A 14,902-nucleotide genomic window follows, 5' to 3' on the forward strand; every position below is an offset into this window, starting at 1 on the left:
GGAACTGTGACTGAGCACTCAACACCATCACCCACCTTTAATACCACACCAGAAAAACAAGGTAATGTAGTACTGAAGGCTCAGTATGACAGGTATAGTGGCAAACACCTTCAACACCAACACTCAGGGGGCAGAGGCAGGCACATCTACAAGGGCAGTCTGGTCTACAGTTCTAGGTCAGCTAGGGTTACTACACAGTGAGACTCTGTCTCAGAAAAGAAAAATCTAAGCCACGTGTCAATAGTACTTGCTCAACCAACATAATGTCTAGTACCAAGTTCTCCTCATGTGAAAGGCCCTATTTCTCATGCCAACCAAAGAGGCTGCTGGGACACAATGCTATCAGTGCTGTCAACATGTGTTCACTCCAGGGAGATAAACAGACCTGGAACCAACACCATTAGAATCTGGAGTACTTTAACAATACAGCATCAGATCAAGTGGCTATGACCAACCTAGGATGTGTTCTCTCTGCCACATAGACATTCCATTAATAAAGCTCTCAATTTTTTTTTAATCACTCATTTCCCTCCTTTCTCAATAACCACTACTTGCTGTTTCTGGTGACTGAGCCCTTAATCGCCTTTCCTGGTTATGTGCAAAGGGCAGTTCTTTGTAAATACAAAAAGAAAAGCAACCACGTAAATAATTAGGACGGCTTTTCAAATGACAGTTGAGTGCTAATATGAAGTACCCTAGAAAATACTAATCAACCAACTAAATGTACATCTACCAAAATGTGGGGGGCCAGACATCAAAAGCCAGGAGAACAATTCACTGTGACTCCACTTAGATGGTGTTAGTAAACATCCTCCTCACAGCTCTCCATTCAGCCACTTGTGGAGCGAGGAGGAAAACGAGCCTCACAATGCTCTCCATGCATAAGTAGGAAATTACTATCTCCATCACTGTTATTAATCAAGGCAGCTGGCATTTAATCAAGCATTTAATCTTTCTCCACCATGTGTTAATATTTTACCTACACATAGCTCTTGCGTTTACTACAAACCCGCTTTGTCATGAGACAGATACTATACTCTGCATTTTACAGAGGAAGAAGCTGAAATTTCCAGAGGTTCAGACAGTTTACCAAGGTCATGGTGTGTATCTGCTTGTAATCTTTACCATCATACTACAGCTCTATGTTTATTTTTCACTAGTGCACACGCATGTGTCCCTGCATGTAACTTGGTGCATTTGAGTGCAGGTCCCCAGAGGCCAAAAGAAGGTACTGAATTCACTGTAGCTGGAGTTATAATCACGGGTGAGTTGTCCGGTGTGCGTGCTGAGACACAAACTCGGATTCCCTACAAGAGTAGTACATGCTCTAAGTTGCCCTCCTATGCCTACAACATATTTTTATAACAGTCATAATTAGCCAAGAATACATTGCACCATTCCCAGAAAGCATCCGGATATGTCCAGAGACGTTCTGGGTGGTCACAAAAAGAAAGGTCTGTTGTATTCACTTTGGTCCTTACTAAGTTCAATATCAGATCATCTCTAGGCCTTGGGAGACTCAGTGCTGGATCTGCTTGTGCACACCAGTGATCTCACCACTTGACGAACTATAGCAGGAGTGTCTCATAAGTTCAAGGCCAGCCTGGACTACATGGTGAGTTCCCAGCCAGCACATGAGAAGGAGAGGAGGGGGAGGGAGGGAGGAGGCTATGTGGATGCCAAAGAGTTGCTTTCTCTAAATCTGGTCCTGAAATGAACCATTTGGGTCTAAAGCAAAGACTGCAGGTTAAGGGTGTGATGCTCAGGTAAGGGGGAGAATGGACCAAGTGACCTTTAAGGCAGATGGCATAAACAAGGGCCTTTTCCCTGGGTTCACGAACTATGTGGCTACAGACCCTACCCTTCTCCGGCAGAGATGGCCTTTGGCTCCTCTGTGAAATGAAGACTAGGCTTTTGGTTGTAACGGGCCATGCCTGGACATAATATATGACAGGAATTCCGTGAATGAAGGCGGTCAGCCGCCCCAACACTGGGAATTGACTGGGTAAGTCACAGACATGAAGCCATGGAAACATAGAGATCCTGGAAGGCACAGTGGTACTTGGAAGAGAAAGCTCAGGCTGGGAGGAACAAGCGGAGTGGATGAAGAAACCAACTCCATCTCCTGCACTGAGCTAAAGATGCCCACAGAGCCTTGGCACCTGAGGATCAGTGTGCAGCCAAAATGCCCAGAGACTTCTGAATGAGCTCTTGCTGCAACAAAAAACCTTGGACCACTCAGAACCTCCCACAGTGTGGCCATATGTCCCAGTACATCCCCAACAGGTACAGATATGGTTCATTCCAGGCAAAGTGTGATCACATTCAAACTGGCTTAAAGGCTGAAAACCCTGCAGTGGATCAAATTGACCTTGACAATCCTTACTGAGATGCCAGGCGAGATCCCTGTGCAGAGGTGTGAAATAAGGACGGTGCTGAAGAAAAGTCAGACCAGCAAGGTCAAGGGTAAGCATGTGGGGAAGGCGTGGGAGCCAAACATAAGGAAGGGGACCAGGACTGACTGCACTGACAAGGAAGGCAGAGACAGGAAATGGTAACGATGGCTTTAGGTGCTAAATCTGGGCCTCTGTATTCACCATCTTGCAGGAATGATGAATATACAGAGAATCAGTGTGCCAGTGAGGTATGGTGGAAAGGGTTGAGTTGCTATGGTCCAAACCCTCCATGATGCAATTTCAATGTTTGAAACTGCCTGGGATACATTTGTTTCCACTAGTGTTTTCCTGTTCCCAGGTCCCTCACTTTAAGGTTTCCAGATAATCTTTCCTCCAGGATTGCTACCACGTCAAGAAACTGTTTGGTGAAACTACCCAGTGATAACTCCCATCATCTGAAGCTGGCTTACGGAGACAATTATAGCCTAACATGAAAGGAAGGCAGAAGAAATGCTGGGTCTCTGAGATCATCTCATTAAACCTTCTTCGTTAGAGATATGCCAGATGTACTAAGAGACTTGCCCAGGGGCCTATACCTCATTAGGGTAGAATCCAGAATGTCTGCCTCTATGTGTCAAACAGTAGTGGAAGCGGGACAAGTTTAGTGGCTCATGCCTATAATCCTAGAACTCAGGAGGCAGAGGCACAATGACTATGTGAGTTCAAAGCTAGCCTGAGCTACATCAGTGAGATCCTGCTTGGAAAAAAAAAACTTGAGATGGCGGGCTAGAGAGATGGCTCAGAGGTTAAGAGCACTGTCTGCTCTTCCAAAGGTCCTGAGTTCAATTCCCAGCCACCATATGGTGGCTTATAACCATCTATAATGAGATCTGGTGCCCTCTTCTGGCATGCAGGCACACATGCAAGCAAAACACTGTATACATAATAAATAAATAAATCTTTTTTTAAAAAAATAGAGATGGCAACAGAGACAGATGATAGATAAGTGGGGAGATACATAGATAACTAATAGATCAAAGAGAGTTAGATGACAGATAGATACCTAGGATGCATAATTGATAGGCGAAAGATAGGTGGTGGATTTACATAGATAATAAACAGATAGACAAACGAAAATAATTGATAGACAGATTTAAGATACCAAAATGAATCCAGGTAATGGTAGAGCATGCCTTTTGTTTGTTTGTTTGTTTTTTGTTTTTTTTGAGACAGGGTTTCTCTGTGTAGCCTTGTCTGTCCTGGACTCACTTTGTAGACCAGGCTGGCCTCGAACTCACAGAGATCCACCTGCCTCTGCCTTCCAAGTGCTGGGATTAAAGGCATGTACCACCAGCAGCCAGCTAGAACACACCTTAAATTCCAGCTTCTGGGAGGCAGAGGTAGGTAAATCTATGTGAGTTCAAGGCCAGCTTGATCTACAGAGTGAGCCCTAGGACAGCCACGGCTACACAGAGAAACCCTGTCTCAAAACAAAACAAAACATATATTTGATATATATATATATACACATAAACACACACATATGTTGGCCATATATATGATATATATATATTATATATAATATATATATGATAGATACAGATCAACCTGTTCCCATCTATGGTTTATTCTAAGAAAACGATCAGTTCAAAGATGATAAAAGGCAATTATAGTTTGCCATTCCCTTCGGGGACCAACTTCAACATTAATATCCTTGTACAATATGCTAACTGCAGAATCACTGAAGTCAATGAAATTATATTATTCCAATTTAAAACACAGCATTTAGTCAAGCAAAATCTGAGCAGTCTGACCATCCTTGAGACACCTGCAAACTCTTCTACATAATCAACAGGAACGGACACTTCAGCAACAAGGCCAACAAAATTTTAACTACATATGTAGAGTCTAGAGAATTGCATGATTCTGCCCCATGGGGTAAGCTCAGAGACTTAACTGTTGAAAAAGGTTGGCATACTTTAGACCTAGTCTCACTTGAAATTACAAGAAAAGTCTGATGTAGGAGACAGAGTGGACTACATCACTGGTAAGAGCACAAGAATGCTAACAGCCTTCGTGTGCACCCCAAACAGGACCCTGGTTAACTTCATGCATAAGCACATGCTGGGCTAGCGTGCAACTATTGAAGAGAATGAACTTGTATGGTTTGGAGTCGCAGTGTCCCCAAAAGGCTCATGTACGAAGGCTTATTTCCCGATGCAGCAGTGTTCATATGTGCAGCTTTGGGGGATGAAATTAGAACACAAAGATCCTGACTTCATGGATGGATAGGGTTATTGATTGATACAGAATCCAATGGCACCATTAGGAGGTGCAAGAAATTAGAAAGGGGAGCGTGGTTGAATAATATAGATCACTAGGGCATGAGGTGTCCTAGAGAAAAACACTTCACCCCAATCAATCTCCCCCAACACCCTTCCTCCTCCTCTCCCTCCCTCCACACCCTCTCTCTGTCTCTCTGTTTCTCTTCTGGCTTGCTTCCTTCTTCACCATGGCCTCCAACCATGATGGCTTTTCTCCTCAACATGCTAAAAGCAAAAGGGTCAGTCAGCTCTAGGCTGAAACTTCAGGCAAAACCAAATGTCCCTCCTCCTTTGTTTCTGTCAGGAATTGTATCCCAGGGAGCAAAGCCCTAGCCCAGAGGCTATTTAGACACCCAAAGAGAGATCTTGGGGTGTAGTAAGGGTGACAACCAAAGCAGAGATCAGCATGTGTGCACATGTTCACTTATAGTTGAAACGCTAAGGGTGCACAAGAAATCATTGAGGATGTTTACCTTCCGTGGCCCAGGGAGGACTCTTATGTTTTGCCTTCTCTTTCTGCAGGGCAACAAGACTCACCTAGATGCTACCATCTCTCTTTCTTGTGACTCTCTGGAGGCCCTTGAATTCTGTGGGGTGGGACCTTCTTCTGTGTCTGAGCATGCTGTTGCTACTGCAGTACCCTCTCCCGTGTTGTTTGCATGGCTTAGCCTAACTCATGAAGTCAAAGAGGGACCCATAGGGAAGAAGGGTTTCAGCAAGAGGAGGGGGGATCAGCGAGGGTAATGGGGGGTGAAAATGACTAAAATGTATACCATACATGTACGAGACTGTGAAAAGTAAAATAAACAAACAAACAAATGGCTGCAGAAATGAGTAAACAATGCCATAGGAACACACACAAAAACCCAACTGCATTCATGGGCATTGGCTGTGTGTTATTTCTCGTAATAAAAGATTTAAATAAGTAAACATTCTCAAATCTCTAAGTAATAAAGCAGATGACACTGGCAGTGAGCTATAAACAAATGCATGGGTAATAGCTCTCTCACTCATCCTTTCCTTCCCAAAGTAAACAATGTGAAGATGACTCTGAAAACAAAGACGTTCTTCCAAGAGCAATAAACTCCATGCGCTCCGCTGAAACCTCCATGCACTCTGCTTGGTGTATGAACCTGACATTTAAAAAACAATGCAGCCAAGGGCTTACCCATTCCTCCAGAATGCGGGACACTGCCTCGCTGGCTTTGCTCATGTTCCTGCAGGCCAGGATCACGTGTGCACCATGGAGGGCAAAAGACTTGGCAGTTTCGAACCCTGTAGTGAAAAGAAAAAGTCCACATTAGAAACGAGTGACAACATCTGACACATGTAGGGCCGTTAGTGGACACCACTGACAAAACTGAGTGGTTCTTAACGAGAAGGGATTCTGTGCCCCATGGGAGAGGGGACAGGTCAGGAGATGTTTTCCGTGGGTGAAGCTGTGCAGTGGAGTGTTAGTGGTTTGAGCGACGTGACAGATAAAATGTCTTCCTTTAGACCCACAGTGGAGCCCTGATGAGTGAGCAGGTCAACAGTAAGTCGTGAGGAAGCTGCCCTAACAGATGTAGCTATTTCAAGGATGAACGCCCAGTCCGAGAGAGTTCAGGCTACAGTCACCTTCCTACCAAGCATGACTAGACCCTTTGTTTAATGAGTGCCCCTCCACCCCCCACCCCCGCCCTCCATGCCTGTGCTCTGCTCTGTGATTGGTGGTTTCAACACTTACAAATCCAGCAATTGTGGCAGTCTATGTGCCCTAGGCCCTCCCACTTACCTTGCTGGTGAGAACAGCTAGAAAATATTCATTTAGACTGTATCGTGTGTGTGTGAAGGCATGAGCCTTATGTGGGAGCACATGCATGCACATGCATACAGACACAGGCATGCACACACATGTCCTTCTTTGAGAATATCATAGATGTACTGTAGACCAGAGAATCTATAATGTCAAGGTTTGGGAAGGTGAGGCAGTACACAGCAGGACTAGGGGATGCCATCAAGTCCTGTTCCAGTTTTACAGCAGTAGAAGAGAGACAGAAGACAGGCTGGGCTTGTGGTACCCTTACAGGCAGAGAAAAATAGAAATGTAAGCCCAGCACCCAAAAGGAATGGTCCTGGTAAATACACCAGGGCTACTTCTCAGAGGAGAACCAGAGATGGCCAGCCTTTCAGGAAGCTCAGGCTCGGATTAAAGTGGCCTGTTCCTATCTAAGTGCAAAGCAAATGATAAAGATACTCTCTCTAGAGAAAGAAGCTCACACCCAGAGCCCCAATCATCCCTCCAACTATTTCACATTCTCATATAAAATCTCTGGAATGAGAGCCTAAAATGGTACAAAAGGCCGGAAGAGATAATAACAGAAACAAATACACAAATGATCACTCCCGGTGGAATCAGAAATAGCGGCTGAATTCACTACGGTTAAAATTTTCAGGAAAGGGGAGCTAGAAAGAACAGCGGAGAGCACTTGCTACACTCCCAAAGGACTAAGTTCAGTTTGCAGCACCCACATCCGGAAGCTCAGACACTTCTAACTCCAGGTCCAGGGGATCTAGCCTCTATGTACAACTGTACTCATGTGCACGAACCTACACTCTCACATCACACACATAATGTAATAGTACATAAATAGTGTCTGGAGAGATGGCCCAGGCATTAAGAGTACTCACTGCCCTCGCAGGGACTCAGGTTCAGTACCCAGCTCCCACATGGTAGCTCACACCCATCTGTAACTCCAGTTCCAGGGGCCCCAATGCCTTCTGCTGATTTCCATGGCCACTAGGCATATACATAGTACACACACACATACACACACACACACACACACACACACACACACATTCAAGCAAGATACTCATACACATAAAACAAAAATAAACAAAATTTAAAATATAATAAATAAATAATTTGCAAATTGCGATGTTGGTCTTGTGGAGGGTTATCCCCCAGTCATCTAGTCATATACTGAAGCATGTCCAGCTCCTATATAGCATCTTCCTAATTTTTAAAATATTAAGATAATTATTACAATTGAGATGTAATATGAATAAATTAATAAAATATATTAAAAATAAAAAAATTTTTAAAAGATCATTATTAAAGGACCTACAGATCCCACAAAACCTAAAAAGGTTTTGTAAGATGTTCAACTTCTTTAGGATGATTAATTATAAGGTTAAGTAGTGGATATAAACATGGTTTTTTTTGTTGTTGTTGTTGTTTGTTTTTTGATCCCAAGAGTTGGGATGGGGAACAGACTTGTGAGAGAACAGGTGATGTTTATCCACTGCAAGGTGAACCACCTCATGCGGGGCCTTGGTTTTTGCCAGCTAAAAAGCATCTTAGTACAGACTCTGAGAGGAGAAATATATATGATCCCAAAACAGGAGACGGGGCTTTTTTGGGTCTTGGTATTGTTTAGCTGTTCACTGCTCCACTTGGAGACGCTCCTAGAGAGAACCGCTCCAGAGAATGCTTCAGGCCCTGGGTTCCAGCTGCTGTTCCAGGTTCCAGAAGCAACTTTGGTTAAACTGCTGGTCTGTAAAATCCTGCCAACTACACCAGGGGAATCACTCACAGGAAGTGACTCCAAAAAGGTCTACTTCTACTGTTCCCATTCACCTCTTTTCTACCCCGTCTAGCGTATATGGGTTGGAAGGGAGGTATAGGCATTAAAAAACCTCAAATAAAGTAGGTTTGGGAAAGGTAGAAGCCTACAGGTGGGCTTTGGGCATAATGGGTAACTTAACTTCTAATGTCGTGGTGGAAGATACAGATTTTGAAGATACAGAAATGCTGGTTTCAGGGTGCCAGCAAAATCACAGCTGCTGTTGCAAAGTTCTCACCTGCTTTATACCCAGAGGGAATTTTCTGTTTTTTCTTTGTCTTTTTACTGTATTACATTTTTTAAAAGATTGGAAGAAAGACCAATAAGATATGAAAGCTGGAAGCGTGGGTAAATTCTATCATTCTAGAAAGGACTGCAGAGCTGGCTGTAAAGTACAGAATTTGGGGGTAGAGGCTGAAGCAGCTGGAAAGCAAAAAGCACCATTGGTAAAGGGAAAACACCTGGTAACTGAGAGCCAGCGCTTCCCACAACTGCTGCCCTGCCCTGCTCCACGTGCCAGGTGTTCAGTGCACCAGCAGGCAGAAAGAGGCATAGAAAAAAGGGAAGCTGGGGAGTCTGTAAAGATTCTAGAGGACCGGGAAAGCAGACAGGCCAAAAGAGCTTTGGAGAAAAGTACTCCAATAGAAAAAATTCTCTAGGGCTACACAGACACCATCAGCCTTTCCTGTCTTTGTGTAACATATCCCTGCTAGTGATGGTGGTGAGGCTTATGATGAGATGGCATGGTATCCAGGAGATATGCTAGACTTAGAGCATTTTAAAGAGGCTATTTTACGGTATGTGATGCATTCATATTTTGTTTAAAAATGTTAAGTAACTGGACTACGCAGTAAGGTTAAAAGTTCCAGACCTCAAAATAACGGATGCACTCACTTTGGAGTAAATGGTACTCATAGACGGGTACAAGGAGTTTCTGGCAGTGATGGTAATGATATGCCAAGACTTCCAGGGTATTTTAGTCACTGTGGGAAGGGAAAACATTGGTCTAGGGTTTGTCAATCCAAGAAAGATATACAAGGTAATCTTTTGCCGTCAGGAAACAAAAAGGAGGGGCCTGTTAACTTGAGGCCCCACAGCAAACAATATGAGCCATCTTTCTTTGGTCAGGCAGGAGGTAACAAACTTCCAGGAAAACAAAGACTAGGTATTGATGGTTTCATGCATGCTACTTAAGTCAGTGCAGCTTTGGATGTGGCCACAGATAGACCTCAAGTTGAATATTACAAAATAGCCACTGGTGCTTATGGCCATTTACCTTCGAGGACAGTAGGAATAATCTTGGGAAGAAGTGGATTAACTTCTCAAGGTTTTATTGTGCATCCTTGTTATTATAGATGGATATTGTAAGGAAGAAAGTAAAATTATGGCATATGTAAAAAAGGAGATGCAAAATAATGTAAAAAAGGATAGAACTGTTCAGATGTTACTGTTTCCTTACATCAAGGGCAAAGCCACTCCAGGAGAAAGAACAGGTACATTTGGGAGTACTGGAAGACCTGTCTTCTGACAAACAATGGTTCATAATTGGAGACCTAAATTAATAGTACAAATGAATGGTGTTGAAAAAGAAGGTTTGGTGGATACAAGACCAGATGTCATGATCCTTTTTCAAAAGCACTGGAATCCAGATTGACCACTTCAGAAGGTCAATATACAATTTATAGGAACTGGTAAATTATCTCAAATAAGAAAAAGTGTATGGTGGATTAAGTGTATGGAACCAGAAGGGCAAACAGGGAAGCTGAGACCCTATGTGGCTGACATGCCCATAAATTTATGGGGACGGGATCTTTTACAGCAATGAGGTACTCAAACTAATATTCCTGCAGTCACAGAGACAAACAATGATGAAATTAGGGGTGAAATGGTAGATGCTCCTGGGGAAGGTATTGATATGTGTAATCAAGAACAACCACAGGCTGTGCTTATTGCCCAGACACAGAACTTCACAGGTATTGCATTTCCAGATTTATAAAAAGGGCCACTGCTGATATACCAACAGCTTTGCCCCTAAAGTGGATATCAAACAGACCTGTGTGACAAGAGCAGTGGCCCATAACAAAAGAAAAATTGCCGACACTTCAACAACTGGTACAAGAGCAGCTAGGGGGTCTACCAGCCCATGGAATTCCCCTGTGTTTGTTGTAAAAAAGAAAAAGAAAGAAAGAAATCAGGAAAATGGAGGATGGTAATGGATTTAAGAGCAGTGAATAAAGTAATTCAACCAATGGGTCCTTTATACCGCCTGGAGTTACTTTATCCTCTTTCTTACCTAGATCATGTCCTATAATAGTAATTGACTTAAAAGAATGTTTTGTTTTTGTTTTTGTTTTCACAACACCCTTGTATGAGGAGGACAGGGAAAGCTTTGCTTTCTCAGTACCTACTCTGAACAGTAGTGGTCCAATGAAGTGATACCATTGGAATCAACATTTCCAATGTTGAATAGTCTAACATTATGCCAACACTTTGTGTGACAACTGTTAGAAATAATTCATAGCAATTTTCTCATTCTCTCATTTACCATTACATGGATAATATTTTGTTGGCTGACTCTAATGGAGATACTTTAGAGAAAATGTTTAAGGAAACAGAAAGAATGCAGCCATGCTGGGGGTAACAGAATGCTCCAGAAGAAAATGCAAATAGGAGATTCAATTACCTATTGGGGCTATAAAATAACTCAACAAAAAATTCAACCTCAAAAGGTACAGATCCATAGAGACCAGTTGCAAACTCTTAATGCTTTTCCAAAACTGATGGGAGATATTAACTGACTGAGGCTTACACTTTTATTAGCTACTTATGAGTTAAATAACTTGTTTCAAACATTACAAGGGGATTCAGATTTTAAGAGTCCAAGGTATCTAACAGCTGAAGCAGAAAAAGAGTTAATTCTGGTAGAACATGCCCAGATTCCAGTTCTCCCGTCTCTCTTCTGAGTGTTGGGGTTACACGTGTGTGCCACCCTACAACAACGGCATTGCTTCCTGATGGAAAGGAGAGCACCATGATGCAAAGCCAAGTAGGCACTGATGCTAACTCAGCTCTCCAGATTAGCTGTAAAGAACCGTCTCCATGCCTGGCCATCTCTGCATCCCAGAAGCATTCACTAAGCAGTGGATGGCTCATGTGGCCCACTGATGGACCACAGTGAAGCTTTGAAATAATCCACCTCCTTCTGAAGAGCAGCCCTAACAAAGCTGTAAGATGCTCTTTAGTAAAGACTAAACATTAAAATCCTGTCAGAACATTACTCACTACAGTTTGGAATGACGCTGCCAGGAAATCTGCAGAGAAGAAACCCGTCACCTTTTCATGTTCCCAGACAAACCTATAAGGCCAGGCTATCTCACTTGACAAAATGGCCTACTGCACAAGACCCTGTATTACTGAAAGCCGTGTGTCTAACATGGTGGCAGCAACAGGCTGCCAGGGCTGGCATGTACCTTCTCTCCTTCAGATAAGTCCTGACTGCACTATAGCAAGTCTCTGTGTCTTGTAAAGAATAACTCTGGACCTTACATCTCCCTTTATCTAAACAGAGCTGTACACACGGCTAGTCAACTTGTCAAAGCTACAGCCGACAAGTCCATTTTCTAATCCTTTACAACCGCCTTTGGAGCAAAAACAAAGCGGGAGATATTTCAAAAGATGATGGTTTAACAGCAAGGACAATAACACGTTTATAGCAAACCACATCTCCAGAGTATGGAGTTTTATAAATTAAAAAAAAAAGTTTAATAACATTACCTACTGCTAAGTCCTGGCTAAAGCCCATGAGGACAGCATCCCTCACGCTCGTAACACTGCGGCTGATGGCCAGCTTAATTAGCTAAATGTAGTAGCGCTAAGCCAATCCTGCATGGTGCCAAAGTTGGTGCAAAATAATGAAGGCAATGGTTTACTAAATTTAATAACCTGATTCATCTTATAAAAAATTAACTTCATGACAATGTTTAAATTGCAGCAGCTTAACCATGAGGAGATAGCCAGTGGGTGCGGGAGAATATTTAACGCTAATAATATGAAGAGAATAAATAACAGAAGGCATTTTTAAACAATGGGCAGCAAGGTTTCCTAGCATCTGCAATAAGAGATCCGGTCAGAAGAGCTAAGTGGCCTTGGGAGTTTAATACCTCGTGGTTTCAGGTTTTCAGTTTTAAATACAAACAACGAAGGTAGAAAATGTACCCCCAAAATTAAATAACCCCTTACCTTACGTCAGTGTTCATTCTCTAGGATAGAAGTTACAAAACGGCTAATTAAAGAACAAACCAAGTTCAGAAACAGTTCTGTTTGCCTGGATGTCTTTGTCCACCCTTTCCATCCTCTCGTTCCTCCTTCTCCCCACCCCACCCACCGCCTCCGTCTTCTCTTTCTGCCTCCCATGTTAGTCCATTTCTTCCTAACTGAATTATCTGCAGGGTCCAGCATTTCTTTAGGAGCTTAGGATGGAGGTACTGGGACTCCAGCCACATCTGATGACAGCCAAATGAGTGAGGAGCCATCACCAAACAGGTGAAGGTTAGCATCTCAGGTCAGCCACAGCAAACTGCCACCAGTGCTGGTGGCATTTCCCACAGGGCCACTCTAGGAGCCAGATGCCTGGATGGCTGGCTCATCCAGATCTGCTGCTGCTGCTGCTGCTGTTGTTGTTTTTGTTGTTGTTGTTGCTAGCCCAAAGTTCTTGTGATAAGCCATGGTGTATTTCTAACTCGTGATTCTCCTGCCCCAGCCTCCTAAGAGCGAGGGACATAGGCATGCACACTCTACTTAATGCCCTGTGATTGCTCATACTGATTGTCAACTGGACCGGATGGAGACTCGCCTACGACCCATGGGCATGTCAGTGAGAAAGTGTTTGGATGATGAGTGATGACCCAACCTAAACATGGGTGGTTTCTCCACGGGCCAGGACCCTAGATAGAAAGAAAAGGGGGAAGGAAGCTGAGCATGAGAGCACTTAGTGCTCCCTGCTTCCTGACTGTGCACGATGTGACCAGCCACTCATAATCTTACTGTATGACCATGAGCCAAATCAAACTCTCCGTCCCCTAAAGTGCTTCCTGTCAGATATTTGGTCAGAACAAGAAAATTAATGTTCCCTCACTTTAAGGAGTATTTCCTGTTGACCTGTTTGAGATTTTATTTAAGCCATGCCAAAGTCCTACTGTGACAAGCAAGAAATCAGCAGTCCAGCTATGCCTAGGTAAACCCAACAGTGCTACTCAGTTCTGCTAAGGCAGGCATGCACAGACTGACAAATCGGGGACCTACATGCATCAGAATGTGTCACTGTGTGGCAGCAGGGACCCTCAGTCAAGAACTACATCAGAACTGGAGGAGATAAGGAAGAATCAGACACACAAAAAGCTGCCAGGAATGACAAAGGCCAGGGATGGGCTCACAGCGAAAATCTGGAAAAAGGAGGAGAGACGGAACCATCCATACCAAAGGACAGGAGAACGTTCAGGAAAAACTCTGGACAGAGCGCACCACTGTGAGTTACTACCTTTGTTATTGTTGTTGTTCTTGTGTTAGCCAATTAAAGCTCCTCCAATGGCCAGGAAGGTGATGGAGTAGATACAAACAAGGGATCGCTGGGACCAGCCAAGTGGGGACAAAGAACCCTCTTATGCTGAATGCGTAAATTAGAAGAACATTTGGAAAATGGAAAAAAATCTACAAAGCATGGTGACTGCCTAAATCTGGGCTTGAGTGGGCATCAAGGAGGTACTGCAGGTTCCCCAGCAATGTGGGTGAGCCTAACCACTTGTTTGCGTGGACAGAAAGCACACAGGGAAGGATGGGTTTGTGCTCAGAGCACGTGGCCACACAGACAGGCACAGAACTGCCCACAGATTTCACAGGCACAAAGGACTCCAGAGTAGAAAGCCAGAATCTACAAGCCCTGGCAAGGTGTCGTGGACATGGGCTCAAAGAACAAGGCAGATTCTTGTCCACGGTGCCAGGAATATTCTTTCTGGTTGGAGATTTTTAATTTCTTCCATATTGTGGATGTACTTGGGCAGTGTCCCCATTTACTGTAAATTATGGTTTTAATTATCATTTTTATTAAGATGCCCAAAGGAGTTGGGACTTACGACACCGGTAATTTCTAATGGGCTGTTATTATTAATTTATAATTGTGAAACACTGGAGACAAACACTACTTGTAAGTGTATGCCATTAAAAGGACCCAGAAATGGTGGTGTACTAACCAATGCCGACCCACACACACCATGAATGAACCAGTGATGCAGTCTTTAGGAACCAAGCAATGAGTCAGAGAATCCGACCACACAGGCCTTCATGGTATGCAGAGCAGAAAGATAAACATGTGTCTTTTGGGTGAAGTTAGATTTGGGGACAATTCAGAGCTGGGGAGTTGCTGTTTGGTTTGGATGTGGGTGGGTAAGTGTGCACACACATCATACAGCATGTGTAGTTCCAAGGACAGCCTCAGGTCTGTTCACGGCAAGGTCTCTACTGTCACTGTGTACACCAGGCTAGCTGCTTCTATGGCCCAAGAGCTTCCGTGGGCTCCCTG

At 43.6% G+C, this 14,902-nt stretch overlaps 1 protein-coding gene across 2 annotated transcripts in view; it reads right to left on the reverse strand.

Annotated features, from left to right (window-relative positions):
• Positions 1-14,902, reverse strand: part of WWOX (WW domain containing oxidoreductase) — a 918,103-nt gene that overhangs the window by 862,471 nt on the left and 40,730 nt on the right. For both annotated transcript variants that reach the window (XM_084756913.1, XM_084756914.1), the window contains exon 5: positions 5,889-5,995. In XM_084756913.1, coding sequence (XP_084613039.1) covers positions 5,889-5,995 — 107 coding nt within the window. The remainder of the gene's footprint in view (positions 1-5,888; positions 5,996-14,902) is intronic.

The sequence above is a fragment of the Acomys minous genome (assembly GCF_964271855.1).
Source record: "Acomys minous genome assembly, chromosome: 14".
Classification (NCBI taxonomy): domain Eukaryota; kingdom Metazoa; phylum Chordata; class Mammalia; order Rodentia; family Muridae; genus Acomys; species Acomys minous.